General features: G+C 47.3%; 1 protein-coding gene across 8 annotated transcripts in view; it reads left to right on the forward strand.

Moving 5' to 3' along the window:
• Ppp2r5c (protein phosphatase 2 regulatory subunit B'gamma) overlaps positions 1 to 25,600 on the forward strand; it is a 131,516-nt gene extending 105,916 nt beyond the window's left edge. For 2 of the 8 annotated variants that reach the window (XM_031356816.1, XM_031356819.1), the window contains 5 exons: positions 4,796 to 4,966; positions 10,163 to 10,290; positions 11,538 to 11,639; positions 12,965 to 13,037; positions 22,893 to 23,024. In XM_031356816.1, coding sequence (XP_031212676.1) covers positions 4,796 to 4,966; positions 10,163 to 10,290; positions 11,538 to 11,639; positions 12,965 to 13,037; positions 22,893 to 23,024 — 606 coding nt within the window. Of the gene's footprint in view, positions 1 to 4,795; positions 4,967 to 10,162; positions 10,291 to 11,537; positions 11,640 to 12,964; positions 13,038 to 17,118; positions 17,243 to 20,610; positions 20,679 to 22,892 lie in introns of those variants that run through there. The other 6 variants (XM_031356815.1, XM_031356820.1, XM_031356813.1 and 3 more) reach the window with 6 other exon arrangements.
• Positions 25,601 to 25,668: the final 68 nt, after the last annotated feature.

A 25,668-nucleotide genomic window follows, 5' to 3' on the forward strand; every position in this document is an offset into this window, starting at 1 on the left:
CTGTCCAGCTGCAGAAAGGAGAGCTCATTTTTAATACACTCAAAGCATTTGGACTCTCACCTGGTATATTTCTTCCTTTGAAATTTACATTTTATAAAAATGTAAAGGCCATTGTGTCTGACTTAGAAGTGAACACTTTGTGTTTTGTGTTTTGGTTGGTTGGTTGGTTTGGTTAGTTTGGTTTTTGAGACAAGGTTTCTCTGTGTAGCCCTGGTGTTCTGGAACTCACTCTGTAGACCAGACTGGCCTCAAACTCAGAAATTTTCCCAGTCTCTGCCTCCCAAGTGCTGGGACTAAAGGTGTGCACCACTGCTGCCTAACCCTGAAGACTTAAAATGTAGGTGTGAACATGAACCTCACATGCTGCCCCAGGGCTCCCGGTTGCCATGTGGAATTACTTTAAATACAAGTCATGCCAGTTACTGCAATCAAGTTCCCACCAATAAACGACTTCGGGGGAAGATTGAGTCCAGCTCGTGGGTTGAGAGTCCAGCAGAACTGGCAGCTGCAGGACCTCATACCTTAGCCACTTTGAATCCAGACAGATCAGGAAAGGGAAGAGGGAAGCCTGCTGCCTTTCTCCTTCCTCAATTATTACTTCCTGCAGGACTCCACCTCCTGGGATGATGCACCAAAGCAGGGCAGGTCTTACCTACAGTTAATCCTCTTAGCAAAGGCCCAGAGGACAAACCCTTGGGTGTGTCTCATTAATGCCTTAGGTGATTCTTAATCCAATCAAACTGACAGTGGAGATTGCCCATCACAGTGTTCCACTTAAAAGTCTGTAGTCTGTAAAGGGCATTTGCTGACCCTGTAATTGATATTTTTCATGTACTCCAAAGTATCCTGGGTACACTAGACATAGCTACTGTTTTCTTTGTTGCCAGGCTAGAGGCTCATGGGAGATTTTACACACTGTCTTCTTTCATCCTCCTGTCTCCCTCAGCTAATGGGATGGCCCACGTGTCTTGCAGTCACTGCTTTGCTCCTAGATACACCAGGACAGGCTCCCCAGGACTCGGGGCAGGGTCACTGACATGCTCCCCTTATCCCTATTTGGGGAGCATGCACTGAGCCTGGAGCCTGGAGCCTGGAGCTGCTGTTGTCCACAGGCGCGCCCAGGCATGCACAGGCGTGCACAGGCACACAGGCATGCGTGCCTTCAGCAGACTCCTGCCGTTCTCACACGCAGACCAGAAAACTGGGTGCTGCTCACAGTATTTCAAAGATCAGAAAGAGTCCAGTATGAGCCTGGTTCAGAAACTGGATTTTCCATCAAAGCAGTCCATGTTGGGCATACTATGCCACTCCTACATGACTTTAAAAACCCACTGAAATCTGGGGTGCCAATGAAGGTCTGGAGTAATTCCTGTCTTCCATATTAACCATGGTTCTGATTCAAAGTAGATACTCAAGAAATGCCTGGTTGACCTACTAGTAGGAGGGAAATCATTACGTAATACACTTTAGAAATATGTTCTTTTAAAGACTTTGTTTGTGAGAGTCTTAGCAGCCCTGCCTGGCCTGGCACTCCATATGTAGACTAGACGGGCCTCAGACTCACGGAGATCTGCCCAACTCTTCCTCCCGAGGTCTAGGATCAAAGCTCTAAGACCATGCCCAGCTCAAGACAGCTGTAGATTTTTGTCAGATTCTAAAATTAAGAGAACTTATAAAATGAAATTTGAAGTTTTATGGTAGATAGGTAACAGGAAAAAATGTCCTAAATACCCAGAGCACCAAAGCAGAATTATTCATATTAATATTTCTCATATACCCACCCTGCCTTTTCCTTTATAATAATGGGAAGAGTGACTTGCTCAGTGGGGATGAGCTGGATGTGACAAGTGAGTGACAAGCAGCGTGCCCTGAAGGGCAGCAGCACAGGGGGACTCTTCAGCAGTGTTGGTCATACGATGACACCCTGTCATCACTGTCACCTGTGGTGGCAAGGGAGGCACAGCCTGCACCACTGCCAGCAGCCATGCATATATGCATGTACGCACACACGCACAGAGTACCTTAGTAATACTGTGAAAAAGCATTTCACGATGACTCAGAGTGTCACGAAGACAGTACATCTCTCAGATTGAGAGAAATGGACATTTGTGCTTTACATTTAATTGTAGGTGTTGAGAGAGAAAAGTCAGTCCACAGCTGTGGTGGCTTTAAGAGAAATAGCCCTTATCTAGACTCCTGTATTTGAATGCTTGGCCCATAAGGGAGTGGCACTACTAGGAGGTGTGGCCTTGTTGGAGGAACTGTCACTGTGGAGACGGGCTTTGAAGTGTCAGGTACTCAGGCTAATAAACCTAGTGGGGTAGTCTCCTGCTGCTGCCGCCTTGGATCGAGATGCAGAAATCTTTAGGTCCTTCTCCAGCACCATGTCGCATGCTTGCTGCCTTGCTTGTCTTCTCCAGTACCACGTCTGTGTGCCTGCTGCCTTGCTTCTTGCCTCTGTAACTGTAATTCCACCCCAACCAAATGTTCTCCTTTATAAGAGTTGAAGTGCTCATGGTGTCTCTTCATAGCAAGAAACCCTAAGACACCAACCAAGGCAGGGGTTCCAACTTCCCAGGAGAATTGCATTTGCCTCTCTATATAGTACACACACACACACACACACACACACACACACACACACAAACGATTCTGTCCTAATTACATTGTTAAAAGGATATAACGTATAACAGTGTTTAAAGATTGTAAAAGTTTAAGTAGGAGAGGTGGCACATATTTTAATCCCAGCACTCAGGAAGCCAACAGAGGCAGGCAGATTACTTGATTTTGAAGGCAGCCAGCCAACCTACATAGTGAGTTCCAGGACAGCAGGGGTTGCACAGAGAAACCCTGTCTCAAGAAACCAAATATTGCAGGGCAGTGGTGGCGCACACCTTTAATCCCAGCACTTGGGAGGCAGAGGCTGGTGGATTTCTGAGTTCGAGGCTAGCCTGGTCTACAGAGTGAGTTCCAGGACAGCTAGGGCTACACAGAGAAACCCTGTCTCAAAAAACAAAAAACAACAACAAAAAAGAAACCAAATATTTTATATAATATAATAAAACATAATATATATGAATATATAATCAATCTTGAATTTCTTCCTGTGGGTCATCAAGGTAGCTGAGTGGATAAAGGTTCCGATCCTAAGACTGACAGTGTGGCTTAACTTCCTGGGGCCCATGTGGTGAAAGGAGATTCCCAGATATGTATGTCCGATGGCCACACACATAAACACACGGGAAATAAATAGGTGTGATAGAAAAGAATTTCCTCTTACAAATGAAATCGTAAGGTAGGCTTGATGGAGTTCCTTGTTTAGGCTGGGGTATTAAAGAAGAGCACTGATATCTCCAATCCAGACCACAAACCTCTGTTGTTTGAAGTCTTTAGGCAAAGGAGTGTTCTCTGTAGACGTCCTTGGCTTTGTAAGTTCTGTTGAGGTTTCTGAAATCCTCAACCAACGGGAAACTCAAGCTAAATCCCAAAATGAGGGTTTTCTGTTTTCTGTCTCTTTCACATTTCATCTTTCCATCTTGCCTCATAGACAAGGTCTCACAGCTGCTTCAGAGGGACAAGTGGTTCCTGTGCAGGTGTGTGAGCAGGTGTGTGTGCACAGGTGTATATGCAGGTGTGTGTGCATACGGGTATGTAAGCAGGTGTGTATGTGCGCAGGTGTGTGTAAGCAGGTGTGTATACACATGTACCCTTATGAAGACAGGCCTGCTGGTGCTTATTGTACTTTTTTGATCTTGATGGCTGAACTCTAAAACTGTAGTTAATCTTTGTTGAACCAAATCCAGTATCTGCAGGTGTAATTTGGTAAGATATTTTGAAAGTATAGAGGAACATTTTTTTTAAGTTGCCCAACAGGCACTCTTTATAGCTGTCTGACTTAGGCAAAGATAGTAACATAGAGTAGCCACAGACTAGAAGAGCACTGTGGATTTATAATCTGACTCCCTGGGCCTCAGACAAGGTAGCGTTGCTCCCAGTGGAGGCCTCGGCTGCCGCGTGCTTCCTCCTGACCAAGCACTCTCCGGCACTCATCCTCAGGCTCTGACTAATCACACAGGGAGAGCATTGTGCACCCTGCTCAGGTCCAGCACCTACAGTGGATGCAGGCTTACCTGTGCTGTATTGACAACATGCTTTTGATGTTTTTTTTAACAAAGTTGTAAAGGTGTATGTGTGTATGTGCACGCGCGTGCGTGAGGGAGAGAGAGAGAGAGAGAGAGAGAGAGAGAGAGAGAGAGAGAGAGAGAGAGAGAGAGAGAGAGAGAGAGAGAGAGAGAGAGAGAGAGAGAGAGAGAGAGAGAGAGAAAGGCAAGTAGTCAGTTAACTTGAGAGGTGCAATGTGCATACGTCCGAATGTTGCTAGCAATGTCAACACTGGCTGCTTCCATTCTAGAGCCGTCTCCACTGGTCTTCAGTCAGAGGGGATGGACCACATTAAAGTATATAAAACTAGACTGTTAATGACAGAGAAAGCGTGGTGATGATTCTCACCATTGTCTGTGTGTTACTTGGCAGTGGGGCAGCAGTTGTCAGCCCTCCTAGTGCTTCAACTCTTTTGCATAATTCCAGTTTTGTGGTGACTCTAAACCTTAGTCTATTTTATTGCTACTTCCTAACTGTAACTTTGCTACTGTTGTGAATTGTGATGTAAATATCTGATATGCAGGGTATCTGATATGTGACCCCTGTGGGGCTGTGCCCCACAGGTTGAGAACCAGTGCCCTGCAACGTCTTGGCTTCTTGTGAGATCTCTTTGTTTGCTGTTATTGTTTTGTAGGTGGTAATGGCACTTCTCAAATACTGGCCAAAGACTCACAGTCCAAAAGAAGTAATGTTCTTAAATGAGTTAGAAGAAATTTTAGATGTAATTGAACCATCAGAATTTGTGAAGATCATGGAGCCTCTTTTCCGACAGTTAGCCAAATGTGTTTCTAGCCCTCACTTCCAGGTATGTGGGTTTGGGTGGCGGGGGTGGGGCCAGGTGCTCCTATCAAAGTGACATTCTCAACGGGAAGCTGTTTATGCTCTGGTTCTGCTGTGATCGCCTGGTAAAAATCAATTTTTTTACTTAATGTGTACTTCAGAATTAGATGCTAAAATTTTAGCCAGATGGCGTGACTCGTTCCTGTAATCTAGTACTTAGATGTTAAGGCAGGAGGATTGCTACAAATTGAGACCAGCCTGGGCTAATGAGAGACTCTGTTCCCAAAAATAAAGTATACTCTTAGTTCTGGGTAGATTTACTTCAGGCCCCTAGACTGATCACTGAAACCATGCCTCTCAGCCACTGCGCTGACTGCATTGTCTCTGTAACGCTCTGCATTCAGGCGGTGTCCTGTCAGGCTCACGGGGCCCTAACTTCTCATAATTGAGTCATCCAAATCCATGAATACTTCAGCAGTAAAAACCTTTAACTCTAAAAATCTCTCTTCATAAAGTACTTTCTTTCTAACTTATAAATTTGTATCTCTTTATGTCTTTTAAAAATTAATATTCCTTCCTGGCAGTGGTGCATGTGTATGCCTTTGATTCCAGCATTCAGAAGGCAAAGTCAGACAGAGCTCTGTGAGTTCGAGGATAGCCAGGGGTACACAAAGAAACCCTATCTCAAAAAAGAAAGGAAGAGGAAGAAAGAGAGAGAGAGAGAGAAAGAAAAAGAGAGAGAAAGAGAAAGGGAAAGGAAAGAAAGGGAGAGATAAAGAGTATAAAAAAGAAAAAATTAGTATTTCTGTTTGTTTGTTTGTTTTCTAAACTACTAAAATCCAGTTTGGGAAGCGAGTGTCCTCCACCCACTTTCTACTCTTGAGTTCTCTGAGCTGCCTTGGCTGTGCCTCCTTCCAGGGCCCTTCTGCTGTCCAGCTGCTGTGATAGTCAGCAGAACTGTTGCCCTAGGATCTGGTGACCCACCCAGGGAGCTGGTGACCCTGGGAGCTAGTGACCCACCCAGGAAGCTGGTGACCCACCCAGGGAGCTGGTGACCCACCCACCCAGAGAGCTGGTGACCTTAGGAGTGATGCCTGCTTACCCACCATGGAGCTGACTGGGAACCAAGGGTTGCATGAAGAGACCAACAGTCCTGAGAGACTCGTCTCAGTGCTGAGACCTTCCATCCAGAGCCTCTCCAGAGTTAGGAAGGAAGTCACTGGGACCAGCAGTCCTAAAACAAGGAAGCCCGACAACTCTGCTGGGGACAAGGCCGGGTTTGCTCTGCTGAGAGGGAGCCTCTGGACAGGCCTCCCACTGCCTTCAGCTGAGCTGCTGTTATTTTAGACATCCACAGGCATTTGACATGAGAACTAGAACAGGAAGATTCTGCTTCCAAAGCTTAAGGAGTGAGCAGTTCACAAACAAGCATCAGTGCTTAACACTGTGTGGCTGTCCTCAGCCCTACTTTAGGACACCAGCCAGACGCAGGTGTGAGAACCCCAGGAAGATATAGAGAGGCATCAAGAGTATTTCAGAACCTGACCCTCCCCAGAGATAGAAAAAAAATGCCTAATGCCATGGAAACCTATTTCATAAGAGTGGGGGATGGGGAGGTGGGGTGGGGGGTTAGAGTTTAATTAGAATTTCTTAGCATGGGGAGATCAATACTTCTCTCAGAAACCATTGACTATCAAACAAAAACTAGTCCCAAGCATGAGATATCTCCCTTCAAATTATTGGAGGAGTGGGGTCCAAGTGACCTCCCATGTTGGTTTGAATGAGACTGGATTTCCAGCACCACGCCTGCCTGCCTCCGCCGTGCTTCCCGCCATAATCTCCAGCAACTCGTACCTTCCTGCGACTTGGAGCCCCCCAGTCAGCTGCTTCATTTAATAAGTTGACTTAGTCATGGGTCTCTTTACAACAACAGCTACAGAGTACTAAGTTGTCGCCCAGAATGTGAGAATGAGACCCTTTTGCTGACGGCACCATGCACTCTGGTCGCAGGACTTAGAGAAGTCAAGCTGGTCCTGAGCTGGAAGTGTCTTCGATGGCCAGTCTGCATAGGGGCTAGGGAGGGTCCAGGACTGACTTTCAGCAAGATATGCCCAGTGGCTCAGTAAGGGCATGACTGTCCTGAGAGATAACCTGCAGCTGCCTCATGGGATTGAAAGCCTGCCCAATAAGAGGGATCTCACCGTAAACCTGAGCCAGAACCAGACCCTGGGGAGAACCTGCTGCCATCAGTTTGCTAAACTGACGGTGTGTAACTGGCTTCTGAACACTAACTCTATACCCTTAGGTAGAGCTGCTTGCACCCCATCAGACAGAGGTTAACACAAAACCACAGATGACCAAAGTGCAGAGTGACTGCCTAGAGTCTCCACTGTCACATCCCTCCTGTACTGTCTCCTCCCAAGGCTTGGGGAAGTCCCAGAAGTCGGGGTGGCTGTGAAGCTGTGTGTTCTGGGCACACCAGTTCCGGTGGCTACACAAGTCCATTGCAGCCAGTGGTCCAGGATGGGTGGGCGTGGCTCACAAAGGCCTTTTCCAGGTGAAAAGTTAGACACTCAGCAGTTGCGGGGAGAAGGCTTAGGGTTTGGTAGGGTTTGGTTTGGGTTTTTTGAGATGAAGGTTTCTCTGTGTGGTCTTGACTGTCCTGGAACTTTGCTTTATAGCCTAAACTGACCTCAAACTCATGATCCTCCTGTCTCAGAGTGCTTAAGATTACTGGTTCGTACTGCTGTGATAAAATTTGATAAAATTTTATGTGGGAAAACAAGCCCAAGTAGGATGGCCTTGACCTTGTTGACTGGAGCAAAGGTGAATAATCCAGGCCTGCTCCCCCTGCCCTGCCCCCCACCCACCCCCACCCCCATGCCACACCGTGCCTTTTCCTCCCATGAGCCATGGTTGAAGTATACAGGAAACCAAGAAGGTCTGCTCTGCTCCAAGAGGCATAGGCACCTCTGACACTGAACCTCATTTCCCCTTAGAAGCTGGCCTGGCACCTGTCATCCAGCTGGGAGATTTCACTCTTTCTTGTAGGGCCTCCCCTGTAAGTCCAGTCTCCATAGACCCGGATCACTTCTAAAACCTTCCAGAAATATGTGGCCAGCTCTTTCTTAATATTTGGATGCTTTCCCAATGCTTTTTCTATTTTTAATTTTCTCATTCCCTGGCCACCATGGTAGCTTCAATTCTGGAGGTTTTCCTATGCCTAAGGCAAGGACATGGTAGCTGCAGAGGAGACCACATCTGTGGAGTCAGCCATCTCTCAGCTCCAAGTTGTAGAAAGTAGAAAGGGCCCAGGCAAACGACTCAGCAGATCCATGCCCTGCTGCCAAGCATGGCAGTCCACACGGTGGGAAGAGAAAAACAACTCCAAAGTCATCCTCAGACGTCCACACACGTTGTGTCATGCATGTGCACCACCCCTGACACACCCACTATACAAACTATGTATCTTTTAGAAAGATAAGTCAAAAGTATATATGGGCATGTATGCTGGTGCAGACGGACTCTGGAGGTGAGCAGGCAGGAAAGAGTGAAGTTGTATGTCCTCATGAAGGGCCCAACGCTGAGGAAATCTGAGTAGAGTACGAGGCCACATTGGTCAGAGCCAGTACTGCCAAACTGGAACAAGCATGCAGAAGTGCCGAGTGCACAGGCTTTCACTGAGCCAGGAGAGTGACATGATACAACTGTGAGGTAGTCACAGAACTAAGGCAGGAGGATCATGAGTTCCAAGCTGGCTACTGTTTCTCAAGAAAAACAAAATTGTGTTAAAAATAAAACAATTTATAATTTGAGCCTTCGGTTCAAGCACCTTATCTTCTGTTTTCTAATGAAGGTTGAACTACTATATCCAAAAATATTTATCAATACCCAAATGTTCGCTATGGTCTCTGAGTTCAAGGCCTGCCTGGTGACATTTTGACAGTAAGACCCTGGCTCAAACAGCCAGGAAAGGTGGATGCCAGGCAAGCCTGGGTAACCTGACCTCAGGGTACAGAACCCACATGAGGGCAGGAAGAGAAAACCAAATCCGAGTTGACCTTTAACCTCCATGCACAGCATAGCACATGCTCACATGGCTGCACACACAATAAATTAAAGTTCAGGCTCAGCACGATAGCTCAGCTGGTAAAGGTGCTTGCCACCAAGCCTGACGATGAGTTTGATCCCTAGAACCTAACTTAGTAAAAGGAGAGAGCCAGCTCTCCATGTTGTCCTCAGGGCTTCAAGGGTATGCCATACCACACACATAATAAATAAATGTAATTTTCTAAAAAAAAAAAAAAAAGATACAGAGATACAGGTACAGTATTGGCCAGGTATGATTGCACACACCTGTAGCTCCCACATTTCAGGGGCTAAGATGGGCAGATTACCAATTGTACATTAACTTAAACTACATAGCTTTTTTTAAAAGCAAAAATGAAAACATAGGTCTTGAACTCTTAAACAAAAATTACCTGTCATTCGTGGTGGTGTGTATCCTTCTTCCCAGAGTGTGGAAGACTCAAGTGGATGAGAGACTCCGTGTGCAATAGTGAGGCATCCTAAAGCGCGCGCGCGCGCGCGCGTGTGTGTATATGTGTGTGTGTGTGTGTGTGTGTGTGTATGTGTGTGTGCACGTGCATGCGTGTGTGTGTGTGCGCGCGTGCGTGCTTGTGTGTGTGTGCATGCGTGCGTGTGTGTGTCTGTGTGCGTGCGTGCGTGTGTGTGTGTGTGTGTGTGTGTGTGTGTGTGTGTGTGTGTGTGTGTGTCTGTGTGTGTGCGTGCGTGCGTGCATGCGTGCGTGCGTGCGTGCGTGCGTGCGTGCGGTGGGCATGGGTGAAGACAAGGGTGTTCCACAGGATATGTGTGTGTGGAGGAGTTGGCTCTCTTCTACCATTCAGGTCCCAGGCATCAAACAAAGGTCACTAGGCTTGGTCACAAGGGCCATCTCGATAGCCCTTTTTAAATAACAAAACAACAAAAACAAAAATAAATGGAGAAGTGAATGCCAGTGTGTACTCTTGATACATAAGTTCTCACTTTGCCTCTTCATCTACTGTTGTTTAGTGTCACAACCCAGACTGTTGGAATTGATGGAGTTGACTGTACGTGTGTGCTCTGGCATCACTCACTGTACTCACGAGTCTAACCGTGGGAATGTTTGCTTCATGCCTTAGTGTACAGATCACCGACCCTCTGCACCCGTCTCTTGCAGGTGGCAGAGCGGGCGCTATATTACTGGAACAATGAGTACATCATGAGTTTAATCAGTGACAATGCAGCGAAGATTCTGCCCATCATGTTTCCGTCCTTATACCGAAACTCAAAGACCCACTGGAACAAGTAGGAACTGGAGGGGAAGCCGCTAGCTCTTGGTCACTTTTAAGTAGTGCATGCCTTGCTGTAACTGCAGTTACAGCGGAAATCTAAGCCTACTGCCAGCTTTTTAAATGAACATCCATTTCTTTGTAACTTTTGTTGTTTTGTTTGGGGGGAGGGGACTTTTTGGTTTTGGTTTGTTTTATTGGAGACACTATTTCTCTGTGTAGCCCTAGCTGTCCTCTGTAGGCCAGCCTGACCTCAGCCTTAGAGCTCCACCTGCCTCTGCCTCCTCGCTGGGATTACAACTGTGCACCACCACTGCCCGGCTCATTGTGACTTTTTCAGTTAAGCCGCAGTATGGACTGTGTCTGTGGCCTCTGTGGTTATTTTGTCTCCTCAACCCCATGCCACACCAGCACAGGGCCTGTGTGTCTGCACCCCTCTCCCTGCTGGTTTCAGCAACGGCACCTTCCAGGGCCCTCCTGGAGCTGTCAGGGAGTTCAGAGGTCACTGCAGAGTTGATAGGACTCAGTCCTGCTGGGACTCAGTGACACACCAGTCCTTAGGTGGCCCTTCAATCACATGACATATCAGAGGAGTTCATCTTTAAGCTCGATAGCTACCCTGCTGTGGGCACCATCTTTAAACTCGATGGCCACCCTGCTGTGGGCACCATCTTTAAACTCAATGGCCACCCTGCTGTGGGCACTACCTAGATCATGAAGAAAGAATGGGTGACTTAGACATCCTGAGACCTGAGGACTGTTGAGTCCCCTCTCCTTTAATTTCACTTCAGAGGGAAAGTTCACCCATGGAAAGCTCTCTGACACTCTGCAAGGAGTTCCCTGTGGATGCCAGATGTGTCGGACGCTGAGGTTAATACTCAGCTTTAGCCAGATGTGGATAGCAGAGCATCCCTTTCCTCCAAGGAGTATCCTAAGCAGTCTTTGTGTTACTGCCATCTGAGTAACTCACTCATAGTTCTTCTCAGGACTCCACGTTTTCTCTTCTGTCTTCAGGCAAAGTGGCTTTGCCTGCTGTTAGCTAGTTAGGTGGATTTCCCGGCCTGACAGGTGCTGGTAAGCCCTGACTGGGGAAATGACTGAATCCGAACTAGCAGCTTGTATTAGAACCGAGTGAGCTTCTTGTAGGGAGGTAGGGCCTCAGAGATAAGGGAGACGGGGGGCTCAAGGGGAGAGGGAGGCAGGAGGCAGAGAAGGATGAGGAGGACCCGGTGTGGGCTTCTCACTCTGGCATTTGCTCTGCAGGACAATACACGGCTTGATATACAACGCCCTGAAACTCTTCATGGAGATGAACCAAAAACTCTTTGATGACTGCACCCAGCAGTTCAAAGCAGAGAAACTCAAGTAAGTGGCTCCTCGCACAGGTTCCTGAGTCTAACACAGCCTCTGCCTGTCCTGCAGAATCACTCTAAGTGTGAACTTGTAAAGCAACCCTGTCCCTGGTTTAGGAAGCCTGTCACCAAAGGGCATGTGTCTGAAGCCAGGGTCCTTACCCTCCACTGCCTGAGTTATACCCTTAGCTTTTTCAGAACGCTGCTTCTGTCTATGCATGTGGGGATGTCAGAGGCTGTGTCCTCCCTCCCCAGAAGCTGTGCTCTGTCCCTGGGCTGGGTGCATAGTCATGTGACTCATTAGTTAAGAAAGGTCACTCGGGGGTCTGGCAAGATGATTCAGTGGGTACAAGTCTGATGACCTGAGCTCAGACCCTGTATACAAAGAGAAGGAAAGAAGAGACTCCACAGAGCTGTTCTTCCCTGCTCGGGGCTGGTCTCCGCCCTCCACCCTCATGCTGTCTCATGTACCTACATCCCCACGCATAATAATGTATTTTATTTATTTATTTACTTAAGTAAGTCACTTTTTATTTGTTTGTTTTGTTTTTTGTTTTTTTATTTTTCGATACATGGTTTCTCTGTGTAGCCCTGGCTGTCCTGGAGCTCACTCTGTAGACCAGGCTGGCCTTGAACTCAGAAATCTGCCTGCCTCTGCCTCCCAGGTGCTGGGATTAAAGGCGTGCGCCACCACCACCCAGCTAGTAAGTCACTTTTTAGACCAGGCATAGCAACACAAGTCCATAACCCCAACTCCAGAGGCTGTGGCAGGAGAATTACTACAGGTTCAAGGCCAGGCTTGGGTATATAGTGAGACCCTATCTATTTTTTTTTTTTAAAGGGAAAAAAGAAGAAAAAAAGATCACTCTTCCTAACTCAGTATTGGCCGACTTTTTCTTTTCTTTTCTTTTCTTTTCTTTTTTTTTTTTTTTTTTTTTTTTTTTTTTTTTTTTTTTTTTTTTTTTCTGATTTTCAAGACAGGGTTTCTCTGTGTAGCCCTGGCTGTCCTGGAACTCTGTAGACCAGGCTGGCCTCGAACTCAGAAATCCGCCTGCGTCTGCCTCCCAAGCGCTGGGATTAAAGGCGTGCGCCACCATTGCCCGGCTAAATTTTTAACTTTTTATAATCTTTAACCTAACTCTTGGCCAGTTTTTAGGTGTCTTTTCACATTACATGTGTTGAGAGCCACAGTGTCAGGTGTGGGATAAGACCAGAAAGCACTGGAAATGGTGACTGTGGCACTGGTGTCTCCTTGTTTTCACCCCCTAGCCTGCCTGAATGCAGCTCTTCTCTAATACAAATGATGTTTTCTTGTTTGTTTGTTTTTTTTTTTTTCAGAGAGAAGCTAAAAATGAAAGAGCGAGAAGAAGCATGGGTTAAAATAGAAAATCTAGCCAAAGCGAATCCCCAGGTACTAAAAAAGAGAGTAACTCGGGAGTGTTGAGGCTTTGCGTGAATGTTTGATGAGATAGGACCTGGCTCCACCCCAGGAAGGGAGGCCAGTGTCACTAACACTGTATGTGCAAATGTCCGCAATAAAACACTTTCCAACTTTGTAACTTCCTCTTGTATAAGTACTTATTTGCCACACATAACTTTTACCACAGAATTGACTTTTTTCTCTTCTTTTTAAAAGTAAGATATGATGTGGTAAAAAGAATACCAGGATGTAACCTCTAAGATTGTAATGTCCTTTCTTGCTGGAATGTCATAGATGCTGTCACTTGAACCATATTCCTCTTTTTTTATTCTCACACATGAGATGGATGGGGGTGAAGAGAGGAAGGATGCTAAACCTAACTGAGTTCTGCCCTGTTCACACTAACTCCTCCTCTACCCCGGCTGATGCAGTGTGCTCGCCAAGGCGAAGCCAGGCAGATGGTCATCTCTGTCGGAGCTGCTGGTGATTCAATGTTAGCTTTTAGGCTGGCACAGCCTGGGACGGCTTTGTAGCCATAGGCCTTTGGTGTTGCCTCCGCTGGCCTGAATGATGAGTTACTGGGGTGTCGCCTCCGCTGGCCTGAATGATCTGTTATTGGGGTATTGCCTCTGCTGGCCTGAATGATCAGAGTTATTGGGGTGTTGCCTCTGCTGGCCTGAATGATCAATGTTATTGGGTGTTTCTTTTCTCCTTGTTGTGCGTGTGTCTGATTATAACAGCCACTTGATGAAATGTCTGACCTTTTCCACACTAAGATCTCTCAGGCTTCTCTCAGCTCTCCAGGGAAGAAAATATCTTACTAAACAGTGTATTTCTTTTTGGTTGAGAAGTGTGTATAAATTATTATGTAAGTTGGATGTGGGTTTTTTTAATCTTTGTCATTTAATAAAAACGATATATGAAGATATCAGTGTGTATTTTCCTATGAAACAGCATTCTGGCCCGCATCCCTTTGGTGAAAGGAGACCTACAGACAGACAGACAGACAGTCTGTTGCAGATCTGCGGTTCCTCCTAAAACAAGAAGCTCACATTCCCTGACAGCACTTTCCATGCTATAGAGAAGTCCTTCTAAGGCCTGAGGCGTAATTACAGAGGTCTGTGCGCTTGTGTGGGCATGGACAGGGCTTCTATTGAGAGCAAGCGGAGCACCGGGAGTTGTCTTAAAACTCGGCAAAAGCGTGTGTGGGCAGGTTTAGGTGGCTCAGCCTTGCTGACATCGCGCTGGTGGTCTTGCTTTGTTTGGAAGTTCTTTTGTTTGTTTGTTTTTAATCTAACCAGTGGAGAGCCTTGGAAGGCATGCTTTGCCTAGAATATGGAAATACTCTGTGGAAAACTGCACAGAGCTCCTACTTACAAATGAAGAGCAGGTTATTGTGTCAGCACTAGGGTCACCAATTCCTTGTGACAAAGCTTCCGGGTTTATCCCTTTTGATCACTCTTATAACCTGTCTGTTGATATCATACCTGTGGTGGGTTTGGCATTGGAGCTTTGGTGACCTCCCCTCCCACTGTCCTCACCCCCATCACTGTGTGAACCATCTGTGACAGTCGAGAGTCTCATCCACATGCCCAGCCCCATGACACACTGTCTCTAAAATGGAAAATACTTCATGTGTCAAGACCTCAGAGCTGGAAGTATGCCTTAGAACTCATTCTCTTGAGAGAAAAAGCCGTCCCTGATTTCTCCTTAGTACTTGGCATTACATGTTTCGGTGTGGTGGTAGTTCTCTGGGGTTTTAAGGAGTGTGCATATCATATCAGCCTTGGTGAGAGTGCGCATGCACGTCACCATCCACAGGAAGTTAGCAGTGATTCCCTGTGCTCACTGGCTTCTGAGGAGATGTCTTCCCCAAGGAAAGCTCATCTTTACAGGCCAAGCAAGTGTCTCATCTGCTAAGAGCGAGTGAGGAGGGCCAGGAAGTTGGTGGAAGACGTGTTTTGGCAGCTGTAGCCACTTTCCTGGGTTTTCATGTCATGTGATTTGTGTGGAATTCTAAAACACTGGTCATATCCAGCATGGATCTCTTTCTCCTAACCCACCAATCGACTCTAGGGCATCTTACTGTGTGCTGCATGTGTGCACAGGTGTTCTCTCTCTCTCTCTCTCTCTCACACACACACACACACACACACACACACACACACACACACACACACACTACCATCCCCTGGGATATTGTGTGAGTGAAAATCAGTTCTCTGAGGTACAGGTGCACCTGGACTGTGGTGGGGACGAAGCCCCAGATCCACACCTCATGTGGAGGCCTGTACACTCTCGCCCTCCTGTGAGCTGCTGCCTGTTGAAGGCCTGTGCCAACTGGGAGTGGGTTTGAACTGCTCTGAGCCAGCACAGCCCATGGACATGGGGTCCTTTCCACTCTGTACAGCTGTGTGGAAAACCCTGGGTGTATCCCAGAATCCTAAGATGATGACGTGCTTGCTTCAGAACAGTCCCCAGTGCTAGCTCACTGCAGATCTTCATTCCTCTCTGTTCCTCCCCCACGTGACTTTGAGCACCTACGGGATAAGGTGCTATGTATCCTGAAGCGACTGTGGAAATTTCTAGTTGATAAAAATACAAGAGACAAACACAGCCTGGCATCTAGAAGCATAGGATACATAAGGGGGTCAGCACGGCCAAACCTGAGCACACAGCTGAGGCCTGCTGCGGATTTGGAGGAAGGTGTGGCTCATGTCAGATAGAAGTAGCACTGAGATGAGGTGAGGACCAGGGAACATGCAGAGGGGGTCCTGACCCCGACAATTGTCGCTCAGTTTGCATTTGAGGCAAGGACCCAAGCCCCAGGTGAGTCAGAAAATAGCAGAGAAACTCGGGGCTGGCCCTGCAGTAGCAGTGATAACACAGGAGAGAGGCAGGAGGTGGCTGCCTTTATCCCTCCAGTGTGTAGAAGGCACAAACGGCCCAGGCAGACTTGCAGTTTAGAAAGCCTTTTGGCTATGTCAACATGGTGTGCTGTGAGGGCCAGGCTCATGGGGAGCTGACTCTTGGAACGTGTGGAAAGAAGCTGTTGAGCAGAGCAGGTAGCCACTGGTCGTAGGAAGGCACCAAGTGCCAGGTTACGGCACGTACCCAGCCAGGAGGGTAAAGCAAACAGAACACATGGTTAGTGACCAGGAAGCAGCTTGCTAGAGGACAAAGAACAGAAACCAGACTAGGCTAAGCAGAGCTGCTGGCCAGAAGGGGTGGAGGCCAAGGCCAGAAGGAAGTCTGAACACAGGACTCTGCTTCCTCCCACCCCACCCCCCAGGCTTGAGGCTGGCTTCCTGGCAACACCTATATTACAGGGGGAGAAGTGAGCATGACCTCCAGCCTGCAGCTGACACTGACTCTGACCCTCCCTGACCTCACCACAGAGGGCAGGTGCCAGCAGCTTACAAGCTGTGGCTGTATCCGTCCTCTCACAAAACCTCAAGTCAGTGGCATAAGCAGGTGGGAGGCTGCCTGTCATTACATAGGGAGTAAAGGCCACATTGGAGAGGTAGGGAAGCTGGGCACAGGGTCCCCAAGACACAGCAGGCCTGACACCAGGGCCAGGTTAGAGGGATCCTAGTAGTAGGCCAGGCTGCGTTTAGTTGGCATTAGGATATTGGGCTGTGTTGAAAGGTTTAAGGTCTTAGGAAAATACTGGGGACATGGAATGAAGGGAAGAATTTGAGGGCAGCTCCCCCAGGGTGAATGAGAAGGAGGGTGATAGCTTCTGCTGTGGACGGTTCCCCTTCAGTGTTTTGGCCCAGAGATACAAAGGGCTATAAGCTAGCTGTCTTGAGATGAACTCAGGAAGATATGGAAGTAATCTTGGGGCCAGCAGAGGGTCACTCACATAGCCCAGACTGCAGTAGGGCAAGCCTCTTTCTCACAGCCCACAGGCTTCAGCAGCAGGCAGGTAGGCAAGCATGTCTCCCGCTACATGGCTTCTTGTAGAAGAGGGACTCAGGGAAGGTCAGCAGGCCAGCAGCCCATGCAGGATGAGGGCCCTGAGTGCAGACCCAGCTCCTGATGGACAGTGACTCCATACTTTGCATTGCAGTATGCAGTGTATAGTCAAGCCAGCGCCGTGAGCATTCCGGTGGCAATGGAAACAGATGGGCCTCAGTTTGAAGATGTGCAGATGCTGAAAAAGACAGTGAGCGACGAGACTCGTCAGGTAAAAAGTGCATTGAGCACAGCAGGGCTAGGCCTGCTCCAGACATGCTTGACGGGTCCGTCACGTTCTGCTAAGCTATAGATCTGAGCAATCAGATTGCTAGGAAAGTTGTTAGCAATTAAGTGTGTGCCTGCAGTTTGCTGCTTTACTCATGTCAGCAACAGAAACCCAAGTCCTAACTGTTGTCTGTTAGCTTTACCAAACGCAAAGCTTCGCAAGCATCTTGCCTTCGCTCCCCTCGCAGCCCTCTCTCCTGCTCATAGCAGGCTACATCCCATACCTCTCAGGATACCCATGGTGGGAAGTTTGCCTTCCTTCAGGGCCCAGGGGCCCAGTGGCAGGCCAGGGCTGTCCCAGCAACAATTCCAGTGACACTGCACTCGGTGCAATGGTTTAGAGCATTTTTAACCTGAGATCTCTTTTCTGCCAAATGAAGGACATACACAGAAAGGTTTAAAGAGGGCGATCCTCTGAGCTCCTCTATGGATCCTAGAAGTCTGTGTTCCCCTGGGCATGCTCCCGTTCTGAGCACGTGTAAGCAATACCCTGAGTGGACCCGGAGGTGATAGTCATTCTGACTTGTAACTTTTAGCCCCCTTTAACCAATGACAGAGTCCTTAGACATCAGTACTCAAATTCTAGAATACAGAAGGGGACCCCTCATTGTTCCTTTCTGCCCATGGTGTCCTGTGGAGCTCAGTTAAACACACAGAAGGATTCTCTACTCTATTTGATTCCGATAACCCCTCACCTGACTAAAACAAGATGAAGTATTACCAAGAGTGGGCACTCTAGCCAGCTGAGCCTCCCCTACCCCAGCCACACATGCCTGCAGAACCAGAAATGGAGCCTTCTGAATCGGGCTGTGCTCCCAGTATAGCACACGGAAGCGCTCCAAGGCCTGGCACGAAGAGAGGCTGCATCTCCTCATAACTGCTGATAACATGCCCTGGAAGGCCATGTCACGTGTGTGAGTACCACAAGCAGAGACGCCTGTGGCTGTTTCTCTTCCCCCATTGCATCGTGGTTGTCTCCATGTTCATCCTCAGCCCCTCCATTTAAATTGAGTTTTGTTTAAACGGATAAATGAGCACACTAGAAATGCGATGGGGAAGCTCAGTGCCACCTACTGACCGTCAGCAATTAGTTGAACTCCACACTTTGCTCATAATGGTTTTTCTTAGCAACGAGTAGAGCTCCTCGAGGGCACATCTGGGCATGGTTACTCAGGCCTATAATCCCAGAGCTCCAGAAGTCAGGACAGGAGAATTGTAGGTTGAAGGCCATCCTGGGCTACACAGTGAGACTGTCCTGGAAAAAAGGAAGGAAAGAAGAGGCGGCCAGTGGGAGAGAGAGAGAAAGGAAAGGAAACCCATGTGTTTCCTTTGTTCTAACTAGGCAGGAGTTTTTTTTCCACTTAGACTTTACAGTCCTGAGCTTGCCAATGGCAGCCCAGCTGAGTGGCCTGTCTAAGACCCCTACATTCCTGGACCGACGGAAAGCCTACCTGCGAATCTGTGACCTTATTTATTTATTAATCATTTATTTTATGTATGTGAGTACACTGTAGCTGTCTTCAGACACACCAGAAGAGGGCATGAGATCCCATTACAGAGGGTTGTGAGCCACCGTGTGGTTGCTGGGAATCGAACTCAGGACCTCCGGAAGAGCAGTCAGTGCTCTTAACCACTGAGCCATCTCTCCAGCCTGCCTTTAACTCAGTTTTAAGACACTTGGGCTACATAAAACTTAGAAGAAGTTGAAGACTTGTGAGCTATTTCCCACACATTGGGTATTTGAAGGTTCAAAGGAGTTTTTCCTTTGGTCACCACTATTCACTGTAGCTTACACCGCGTGCTTTACAACGTCAGCAATTGGAATAAGAATACAACCAAAGTCACCTTACACCTTTAAAATGCTTCAAAAAGTGGGCTCTGGGGCTGGAGAGATGGCTCAGTGGTTAAGAGCACTGACTGCTCTTCTAGAGGTCCTGAGTTCAAATCCCAGCAACCACACAGTGGCTCACAACCATCTGTAATGAGATCTGACACCCTCTTCTGGTGTGTCTGAAGACAGCTACAGTGTATGTACTTATAATAAATAAACAAATCTTTTTTAAAAAAAAAAAAGTGGGCTCTGGAGTTGGAGGGCTTGGGAGCCATGGAGTCTCCCGGCTATTGTTTACCCATCATGGGTGACAGGTCCCTTTCTAAACTGCCTTGGCAGGGTTGCCCTGAGAGGCTCCTGTGTCACATCTGCTCTCTGTCTGTGTGACTCTTGAGATGACATCAGTTGAAGTTTCTGTAATTGACATTACTATATCGTCAGCCCTGAACCTTGAGAGGTCCTGAGGCAGGAGATGCAGTGCACAGGAAGGCAGTCCTCCCCAGAGTAACTTACCCATTAGAACCCAGCAGGCTTTTTCCCCTTAAGAAAGTGGCAAGCGTGGGATATAGCTCAGTTGTAGAGTGTTTGCCTCGTGTGCAGGAAGATCTGACTATCCCAGCCCAGCATAAACCCTGCATGCTGGTGCACTCCGGTAACCTCAGTGCTGGTCACACACGAAGGCAAGGAAGCCAAGATGTCAAGGTCATCCCTGTTGCAGAGCAAGTTCAGAGGTCAACCCAGGCTAGAAGCCCAACTGATTCTGAAATTGTATGGAGTAGAGACAGAGCAGGAGATCCTAAGTTTGAAGCCAGCTGGCCTACCTTTGAAAAGAGCCTGTCTTTGAATAAGAAGCTAAAATAAGTTGCTGTGGAAACACAGAGGGCCTAGAATAGCTTAAACATCTGAAAAAGACAGCACTGCTTGCTCAGTATCAAGGGTCTGTGGGTTAAACACTGAGCCAGTGCACAGCTGAGTCTCACTGTCTGGATGAAGGTGTGTCTGAGCTGTAGGCTCAGGTGACATTTGAAATGATAAACTCTTCTTTGCTTAAGAACATTTGGAATTCGGCTCCTGAAACTCTTGGTTATGACAGCAGAATGCACCAAGTGCCACCCAGATATGGTGGCACAGGCCTCTGGTCCTGCCACTCTGGAAGCTGAGGCAGGATTGTGCACGTGTAAGGCTAGCCCATGCTATATAGCAAGACCCCAGCTCAAAAAGCAAATAAAGCTATAGCTAAAAACTAAGGTCTGGGTTTGGGTGGCACAAACACTTTCTATGGTCCGTGGCTTTATTTTTCACCAATAGAGGGGGGGTCAGGTAGAGAAATTCAGTAATGTGTTTGCCTGTTAGAGCAGCTGTTTGCATTTCTCTTGTAGAGCTTTTACAACCCTATATAGGACACCCCCCTCAAAAGTACGTAAGTTTCATTTGGATACTGTTGATATCAGAGACGTTTAAAGTGTTTACAATTTTCATTTTTAACAGTTGGTCGGGAGAAAAACAGTGTCAACCACGCAAGTCAGGAAGGTGTAGAAACGGAGTGGGCAGCGCAGGTACTCCTTGGAAAATTCATAGAGTATGCTCAAGGCTTTGTATCTACCAAAGTGTGATGGGGCACATGGCGAACATGAAGTATTTTCCCTTCTCCCATGATATCACACCTTGTGATGGGCAAGACAGAGCTAAAGGGATGTTGGTCCGTTCTACCTCAAAATTGGAGGAGATGCAAGCCATTGTGCAGCAGCCTGTGTCCCCTGCAGGACCTCTAGTGCTGGCTGTTTGCACCAGAGAGCCCAGGCTCCTGTGTCTCACACAGCACTGTCTCAGCCAGCACTCCCCTGCTCCCTCGCCCGCCCACCCCTGCCTGCATGTTGCCAGCACAGCCTCTCCCCAGGTCTTACTCATCCTAGACCACCATCTGCATCATGTCTCACTCTTTCCTGCCTCCTGTTTCCTTCATTGCTCCTCTTGTGGTTTGTCTTCTCTCTGCCTCCTGCATCTGTCTGCAGGGCTAAGCAGAGAGACCCCTCATGTGTGTCCAGAATCTCCCATCAGTTCAGTTTCCACAATTTGTCTTCACTGGTCTCAGCTCCAAAGGCTTGCCTATATATAGTCTCTCAGTTAAGTGGTCTCTTCTTTCTGACATGGCTATGTCAGAGGTAATTACATATTTTGTGTATTTTTAAATGTTGGTTTGCATCGTGATGGACATAAAATTCAGGGTAAAATTTTTACCTGAGTTTCTAATGGGTTAAAGATAACGCACTTTTAGGATGCCAGCTGTGGTGGTGCACACCCCAAATCTCAGCAGTTGGGAGGCTAAGGCAGGGTGGTGGTGAATGTGAAACCATCATGGGTTTTTCAAGTCAGTGAACGCACTCTTACAGGTGTGGCAAGCGGTGTCAGCCCATATGGGGACTGGTGAGTTTGCCATCTCCCACTGGTTTCTAGGCAGGAAATTGGAAAAGCTTGCCTTCCCCATGTTGACTGTCCAGGTTCCAGTGACAGCTCTAGAAACAGTCCTGGTATTGGACACTGGGCCCACTGCTGCTGTTCATAATTATAGGCAGATCCATGGACAGCCCTGCTAGGAAACGGCAAACTCTGAAACACAGGCTTCCGTGTGTGGCTCAGCAGAGTTTCCACCAGAGCATGCGTAAGCCAGACGTCTGCACATGGAGCAGCCCTTCACACAGGTTTCTTCTGTTGTCACGTGACGGGCTTCAAACTGTGGGGGTTTTCTAGGTTACACCACAAAGGTTTACCCTCTGTTGGTTGGAGATGCTGAGTAGAAAGGGCCCATTTGGGGTTAAGCAGCATAGGTCCAAAAGCCCCACTGGCCTCGCTGGCCGCCTGTAGACGTCTCGCAGCATGTTGCCTGTGGACAGCTGACGTGGTGTTTTGGTGTTTCCGAAAGCTGAGTGAGTGCTCAGCACAGACACCCCTCTCTGGCCCCAGCCTTTACAGATGTAGTTAGTTAAATCCCCAGCCATGCTGCCTCATGCTTATAACCCCGGCACCTGGGAGGCCAAGGCAGAAGGACTGTCATGAGGGCAAGGCCAGCCTGGACTTCATAGTAAATTTAAGGCCAACCTGGGCTACATAATGAGATCCTGTCTCAAAACATGTACATATGTGCACATGCGCACGCACAGTCTAAATCCTGCTAAAGTGAGATTCCTAAACTTCAGAAAGAGTAGAAAAGAAAATGAATGCTTTATTTCTTAGACTCAATATTAGAAACTCCCATGTGAAATGACTTTTCTGGGTACATTTTTTTTTCTGTGTAACACATTTAACGCCTGGTATTGCAAAAAACCTTAGAATTCCTTATAGACACTTCATCTCTCTTACGGTTTTAAATCTACTTTGTTTCTCATTCATTCTGTTTTCCCTTTTTTTAAAAAAAAAAAAAAAGTCTCCTTTCTGAAATGTGTAAAGACCCGGGGGGGAGGGGGTCATGAAGTGATATTGGTGATGACTTGTGAAAGTGGGGGAGTGTTTAGGGGAGTTGTAACACCTGGAGAATCTGCAAACACTAACACCGTAGAAGCCCAGAGGTACCCCTGCCCACCGAGCTGCACCCTAGTCGTTACACAGTGCTTAGGGTATTTTGAGTGAATGAATAAGAAATGGGCTCCTTTCTTAGGGCACATCAGTGACCCTTGTTTGCCTTGTATTTTCCTCTAACTGCTAACCCGGAAGTGAACAACTCCCTCCTCAGTTAGCCTGGTGCATAGCCAACTGCATTGCATTTGTGATTCCAGGCACAGAAGGATCTGAAGAAGGACCGTCCCCTTGTGCGCCGCAAGTCCGAGCTGCCTCAGGACCCCCACACCGAGAAAGCCTTGGAAGCTCACTGCAGAGCCAGTGAGCTGCTCTCCCAGGACGGGCGCTAGCGTCTGGAGCAGCGCACCGAGCTGGGCCTGTCGGTTCTCTTCTGGATGCTGTAGAAAAGACATACTGTTTGTGCCATACCAGTCTGTCACACTCAAAAGTCAAAGCTTCCTCGGACCCCGTTCTGTAGGCAGTAATGCACATCCGCCTCAGCTCGAGATTAGGAGTTCAAACAGTGGTGGCTTCTCTGGCCCTGCTGGCCAAGCAGGGAGCTGGGGGAGTTGATGACAGTGTCATCACCATGCTGTCACCACTCCAGCACAGCCCTGAGTGAGATCCAAAGCCAGGGCTGTAGGAAAGCACTCTGGTATCATCTTGTACCCAGGGGACCCTGTGGTCCTCTGAAATAGGTGTTCTGTGGACGCACCGATGATGCTGCAGATCAGAGGCACACGGTAAAAGGTATCTCTCCTCCTCTTTTAACCCTTTACAACCCTGATGTCCTTCCCACACCTGCTCACTGTGCAGGCAGCCTGTGGTGGCTGATTAGGTCTCACAGAGATGGCTCTCTGCTTTCACATTCTAGCTGCCTCCCGGGAAAGAGGCCAACTGTCCTCAGTGCTGGGACCGTCGTCCAAGGTGTTTCTTTCCTTTGATCAATGGCACGGTCACCATGTCCTGCTTCCCTCAGTGTCTACCAAAAGCCATATTTCATAGTCTGTGGTAGAGGCCAGTGTCCCGCCCAAGCGCAGGGGAGCACTATGAGAAGCTCTTCCTCAGGCCACCTGAGGAGAGCCGCAGTGTTGAAGTTATGTGCTCATATTTGTATTTGCAGAATCAGTTTTCCACCTATTTACACATGATCCTTCAACAAGGCTCTTAAACGTTTAAAGATTACAGGATCTAAGAATTCCACATTTGTAGAAAGACACAGTAAACTAAGCCACTTGGCCTAGTGCAGCCTGCAGCTGCCTGTGGCCATACTGGAGGCCGCGCAGAGTGGGTGCCCTCAGTAAGCCTTTCTGTTGGAAAAAGCACATGCTACCAAGCCCGCAAGGAAAAGCACAGTGTCTGTGTTCCCACTGGTCTTCACATGCTGCTACGCGCATCACAGAATTCTTGCATGGATTAAGCTTCTGTTTTAGATGGAATAGCACGAGGAGAGAAATCCTTAAACTTAGTGCTTTGTCTAGTCTTTTTTTTCCTCTCAGGGTGGCCAGTATTTTGACTTATTTATCCTGCTTGAAAGCTGCTTGAGATGTGTGCTGCGACCTGAACAGTGACTAGTTTCCTTTGTCTCCAGCATATATATAACTTAGTGTTACATGTCTTGATGCATAAGATACGGTAAAAAAAAAAAAAATGTGGCTTCTTTCAAAACCTGATTTTTAATTGTGGTCTCGGGTTATCCATGAAAAGGTTGTGAAAGGAGACATTGCTCTCCTTCGGCCACCAAGCTGGCTTCTGGGTCCCCTTAGATGGCTGCTTATGCGCATGCCACATGGTGGGGAAGGAGAGGCAGCTGAGGGAGAGCCAGCATGGCTAACCAAAAAGTCAGCTGAGGGTGGACAGGTCGGCTGCTCGAGTGGGAACACTTCCTGAGAAACTTGACAAGTACCTATCCACTTTACCATTATGAAATCTATAATTTAAAAAAAAAAAAAAAAAGTTGAGATGCCGTCTCCTTTTGAGGGAGAAAGGGTGCTTTTATCGTGTAAGGCAGCGTCTCTGTGTTTTGACACCCCGCTGTTTGAACTCTCTTCTTTAGCTAGTAGAATCTCAGCTGTCCCTGACACAGGGCATTTTGTATGTGGCGAGGGGCTCTTTGGCCCTGTGTGAAAAGCAAGCTATCAGTGTACGGGTGATTGTGCAGAGCTCAGCATGGCAGAACATCTTCTGGTCTAGGTTTTACTTCTGCTCTTTAGTGAAGACAAACATTCGCCAATAAAGAAAAGAAGAAAAAAATGTTTTGAGAGAAACTAATTTTCTTTGACAAGAGTATTACTTAATTTTTTGGCCTGTTAAGGGTCCCCTAGTTAGTACCCGGATCCCCGTGCTAATTGTTCCACTTGTATATTGTTAAGACACACTGTTGATTCTGTACCAAACTGGTTCAAAAAAAAAAAAAAAAGTACCACGTTGAGAATAAACGGGTGACTCTTTTTCTTCATATACTCTAGTTTGGCACCTTCACTCTTTCCAAATGTGTCTGTGCGCCAGAGATGTCACAGTTCAAGTGTCTTTCTAGTGTGGCTTTGTATGGCTTCCTTTGAACATTGTACATACATTGTATCTTTGTTTTATGGTAATAAGTAGTAAAAAATGTAGACTTCGTATTTTGTACAAAATGTCCTATGTACAGAATAAAAAAAAAAGTTCATAGAAACAGCAAAAATAGGTTAAGTGGCACAGTTATTTTTCTTTAGAAAATATCTGTAACTTTATGCTTTAGTGAAATGTTAAGTACCAACATATTTTTTAACATTTTGTAATTCAAAACTTTTTTGTTTTGACATTGTTTATGAAGAAATACTTCATGCACTTGCCATTTAATATGCTCTTTTACCTAATTTTAAAGAACTCTTTAAAATGGTGTATTATATGGACTAAATAAAGAACATGTGAATTTTATCGCTCATCATGAAACTAAATCTAGCCATGGTGCTGGGCCATCTGGTTCTGACATGCTGCTACTGTCAGGTCAGG

This window comes from Mastomys coucha, unplaced genomic scaffold (genome assembly GCF_008632895.1).
Source record: "Mastomys coucha isolate ucsf_1 unplaced genomic scaffold, UCSF_Mcou_1 pScaffold6, whole genome shotgun sequence".
NCBI lineage: Eukaryota > Metazoa > Chordata > Mammalia > Rodentia > Muridae > Mastomys > Mastomys coucha.